General features: G+C 38.0%; 1 protein-coding gene across 1 annotated transcript in view; it reads right to left on the bottom strand.

Moving 5' to 3' along the window:
* Nucleotides 1–252: 252 nt before the first annotated feature.
* Nucleotides 253–5,192, bottom strand: part of LOC107679841 (deleted in autism protein 1 homolog) — a 28,683-nt gene continuing 23,743 nt past the window's right edge. Inside the window, exon 3 of the mRNA XM_016475536.1 lies at nt 253–408. Within this exon, the coding sequence (XP_016331022.1) occupies nt 253–408 (156 nt within the window). The remainder of the gene's footprint in view (nt 409–5,192) is intronic.

The raw sequence follows: 5,192 nt of genomic DNA, 5'->3' as shown, positions 1-5,192 counted from the left end.
GTATATCACGATATATTTCTTAATTTCAGTCGATACGATATAATTCCGATATCGATATGAACATTATTAAAAAAAGCCTCGTAAAAACTGCCAAGAACGCCACAACAGATGTCTGTGCATACAAACTTATGAGAAATGAATTTGCCAAGTCTCTGACACCTCATATAAAACCATATATTAAGTAAAAAAAAGAAAAAAAAAAACAACAACCATCTAACATCTAACCTGGATAACAGTTTCCTGCACAATTTATTAATGCTGTAAAGCAAGAGCATGGAGAGTGAAGTCTTTCTCCCAGGGTGCATTGTAGAAGCTCCAGAGCTCCTCGCCCACATAATTCACCGCCTCCATCCGGCCACAGGCCCCCAGGTATTTGGCGAACGGCCAGCCCTCATCAGAGGGAAAACTCTGCAGAGATGAAACATGAGGAGAGACCCAAGGTGAGAGAAAAGTTCTCCATTCTCACACACACAAGTAAAAATCACTATGTCCACTCAAATTTGGAGCAAAGAAATGCCATTTAAGACATAGATAAACTGCAGAATCATTATCTTGATGCAAAGTAGCTGTACCAAACTTTTCTTAAGAGCTGTGGATATTCAATATCCCCATTTCAAGTTGAGTCATTAAAAATGGATAAGTGACTATTACATTTTAATCCTAGAGATTCAAATAATTTAGAGGACAAAACACAGCATTCGGTAACCAGTCGGAGCCTCCAACATCTGGCCTCTGTGGTCTGGGCTGGAGAGGCTGAATCATGCTGTTTCATGGTCTGCTCTTCATCACATACATCGTTTCTGAGGGACCTTTGGCAAAGCGAATCGGTCATATTTTTTCTCTCTGTGACACTTTTTCCCTATTGTGTTGTCAATGTTAAACGAATTGTATCCTGACAAGACGAATAAAAATAAGAAATACAATTTTTGTACAACATTTTTATTTTCTCTGGCACTTTTTTCCTACTGTGTTGCATAAAATATTAAACACATTTTTTGTCTTAAGATAATTCATATAAATTCAAGTCAAAGTCAATAAATTCAAGACTCTTGACAAGACAAATAAAATAACATACGGTCGGGTCGGGAAGAAAATTATTCTAAGCGGACAGCGGGTGAACAAAGAGTGAATATATAGCGAGAGCGGGTGGGTGCGGAATAGAACCTTGCGGGAGCGGGACTAAAAAAACAGTCCCGCGCAGACTTCTAGTATAAATCATCGACACTCCAACTGAGTGGTGCAACATCTAGCGAATCCAAAATAGTTGGAAATTAACAACAATGCTTTTTGGTTTATTTCTAAAGAGTCTTTCTGGCTGTCTGGTGATGTTTCTTCAGCACTCGTCAGCACTTTGTGTTCCAGAACAAACAAAAGTGACATAAAAACGCAACAGGGATATTTGTAAATGGAATGCTGTAACCAGCATAACTGTAATAGTAATCTTGATGATTATTTAGTTTTACTAAAACTACGTTTTGGCTTTAGGAATTAGATTGAATACTGAATTGAATTATTAGGTGCTAAAAGTGTAACTGCTCAGTCTATGACAAATGAGTCAATTACAGAAGAGAACATTGTCTCTCTAGATTATTTTTTTTTAACCTCTGGAAACACGTCATCATTCTCTGAAAGTGTGAAATGTCTGCGGAAGACCACATCCTGTGTGAGAATGAGGTTTTGTTCCTGGAAAAAAAAAACTTCACTGTGCAGAACGTGGTTGCCCCTACATTCTGTTGCTGAATTTTATAAATAATAGATGACCACCAAAAAAAATAAATAATAATACTCCTACTGTTTTTTTTTTCCGCCACTGACCCAAAAAAAAGACATTATAGAGAAACATCATAGAGAGAACTCGGCGTTTACTCCACTTTTAACATTTATATTTTGATTTTTCATGTACCAGTTGACTACATTTGTTTAAATTCTATAATAATTTGTAGCATTTTGCAAAATCAATGCCAGTATACATAATGTTTATAGGCCACTTTCTCCTTTAGGGAACTCAACAGCCTAATTTTGACAGAGAAACACACACAGCCAGCTCGTGACTATTTTGCAGAAACTGTGTAGTTGCACGTCAAGCCCTATTTTCATTGTATTAAACATTATCTGCTTACATTTTGCATTGACGTTGTCAAACATCACTGTCAATACCCACCCTGTGTCCTGTTCTGCTACACTCTGCTATCAAATTTCCAAGGATCTGCATCATTACCAAACGTGAACTCTGACTAGCACTTAACACTATTTTCTTACCCACAGAGCTCTGACTTTGGTCAAGGACTCTGTAAGATGACAATAACCTTCAAAATATATGAAATCATTTCTATGCAATGGTGAAATGCAACTTTTTACCAAGAGAGGTCAAAGAGATCCTCAATTCACAAACAAGCTATTACAGCATGAGAATCATCAAACACAGCTGTAAAAAATATGAAAATGCTGCACATTCAAGAGCAAATTAAATCAGAGGTGATTGTCAACTGTTGTCACCTGAAGTCTCAGAAGCAATAAAATCAGACTAATTTCTTCACAGAGTGTTGTCAGGTTGGTAATGCATGGAATCGGTGACGAACACAAGCAATGCGTACAAGAGCGTGCAGAGAGAACCATTTCAGGGAAGTTAGTTATTTGTTTTTCCAAGCCAGTGGAAATTCTAGCCCATCAAGAACAGATCCTTGTTTGCACTCAACCCATTCATAAATGCCAGCAATGGCCAAATAGCTGTGTGACGCACGGAATTGGTGGTTGGAGGGAGGTGAAAGGTTTGTTTTAATAAAAGCACGATCAACACCACATAAGGACAGATGGCCAGGTGTTAGTCATCTATATCCAACAATGGTTAGTGCTGTGGTATAGCAGTTAAATGAAATGAAATGAAATAAAAGACCCATAAACCTTTTTATATATATGCAAATCATATATTCAATGGTTGACCATTTGGTTATGTCGAGTAGGGGTGGGCGATCTTCCCAAAATATCATGTCACGCACTTATAAAGCAAAATCACGATCCAGGATCTGAATCGTGATTTTCCCAATTTTGAGATGTACTATCGAGAATATCCAGACTGGAACAAGCCTATGACTTATCTATTTGCACAGATTAAAAAAAACAGTATTGCATTAAACAATCAGTTGTCAACATGATCATTAAAACCTGAGTTGTAAAACTTTAAAACACTGCATCACTGTATTAATTAAACAGATGAATTATATTAAATAAAAGATCCCCGTCATAAGCTGGAACCGCAGGCGGTAAGTAAAACTGCATAAAATTTCTGTGTTTTGTTGGCAATTGGCGCCGTAATTGCTTGTGACTCTTTAGCTCCACCCTCGGTACGCCTTCAGGAGCTTGGATGTTTTCAGAGAGAATAGTAAAGGTGCATGATGTATCTTTCTTTTATAAATGATAAAACTAAAGACTCTTAGGAGATATGAAGGATGCAATAATGCTATATAGGTACTCAAGATTAACATGAGATTGGCTGAAACTGTGTGTTATGTCACCTTTAATGACACAGACAGCAGTAGGTTTATTAGGCTTCTGTATCTTTAAGACAGAATGCATAGTTCTAATATACTGACATGCATCGAATTTCTTTCCCAATCTGTTTGTGTTCATTTAAGACATAACTGACTGTTTTATGTAAATACTCGCCAAGACAGACCTTTTTATTAAAACCGAAACTGGAACTCAAATTTCATTCATTGCACAACTAGGCCTACTGTTTTTCAAATACGTCACAGCACAGAAACATAATAGATACGTGTGATATCATTTGGCCAGTCACAGTCATCTAGTAGGCAGTCACTGCTGTAGTTTTAACATTATTATGAGAACATAAGAGACAGTATCTCTACGATTCGCTTGAAAAGTAGATCGTAGACATCCTCAAGCTCAATCACTATATAAAACCTTTAGATCGCCCACCCCTAATATCGAGGTACCAATTTAGTATCAATACCAAGGGTCTGGCATTGTGCTGATGCTAAAACGTTGGTATCAATCCAACCCTAGTTAGTGTAGAGGCAGCTTAATGAGATCTGGTCATGAAACCCAGCGCCTGCTTCCAACCTTGACAGGGCCAATTCCAGAAACTGAGAGTTAGTGTGAATTACCAAAAGACTTGGTAGCTTAAGAAAGACTGTTCCTGTAATATTTGCAGTAAAGTTTCTTTAAATACAAACACATCTGATTGACAACTAATAAAGAACGGCAACTTCCATTTGGGTTGCAAAGCTCCCAAGTCTACAGTTTGCTCACACTCTCTGCAATTATAGAGTCTGTCAAACTGGCGCTGAAGTGTGAGGAGGGAATATCAACTTTGCACAGATGGCTGTGCTCCAAGTGACAAACTGTAAAAGAATACAGCAGTGCTATTTTAAAAATATGGGTATGTTGGAGCCGTAATACAGCATACTGATGCTCACGTGGGTAATGGTGGTTTAAAACCAACCTGCAATTTTATTTTTCCGATTCTCAACCTCAACTAAACAAGATGCAATCATTATACATAACAAATGTAAGACTAGTGTGATAAAATCATGAACCTTGTATGTGCAAAACTCTGTAACTTTTGTATAATACAGAAAGAGACTGAGAAAAAGTCATCCACAGGAACTATGATGGTAATGTATAATCATCTGTCTAGTGCTGAAAAGACTATGTAGACAATTATAAAGCTCAAGTAGCACATTTATGTACGGAATAATTAATATATGCACTTTAACAGAAAATTAAAAAAAAGGCAGCATATTTCTGCTTTTAACTCCTCCAGAATGTCTTGCCCCATAGACTTTATTACTTAAAGGGGTCATATGATGCGATTTCAAGTTTTCCTTTCTCTTTGGAGTGTTACAAGCTGATTGTGCATAGATGTGGAGTTTTGCGCATCGTGTGTGTGTGTGTGTGTGCGCGCGTGTGTGTGAGAGAGAGAGAGAGAGATAGGGTCACACCACTGTGGAGTCAGCTGTCTTAACCATGGCTTGTGTACTGCAAACACCTACCAGCTTCATCACTGTGTCTGTCACGCGACTGTTCCCCTTTCGGGCTCTGTCTTTAAATTTATTTTGAAAGATGAAGCTTGCGATTATGGTAAGGGGCGTTACATTTCCGAGTGCTTGCGGTGTTCGGCCAATCACAATGCACTGGGTCAGCTGGCCAATCAGAGCAGACTGCGCTTGTCG

This window comes from Sinocyclocheilus anshuiensis, unplaced genomic scaffold (genome assembly GCF_001515605.1).
Source record: "Sinocyclocheilus anshuiensis isolate Anshui unplaced genomic scaffold, SAMN03320099.WGS_v1.1 scaffold857, whole genome shotgun sequence".
Taxonomy (NCBI): Eukaryota; Metazoa; Chordata; class Actinopteri; order Cypriniformes; family Cyprinidae; genus Sinocyclocheilus; species Sinocyclocheilus anshuiensis.
Note: the sequence above shows the minus strand (reverse complement) of the source record. Positions and strands in the feature narration are given on the sequence as shown.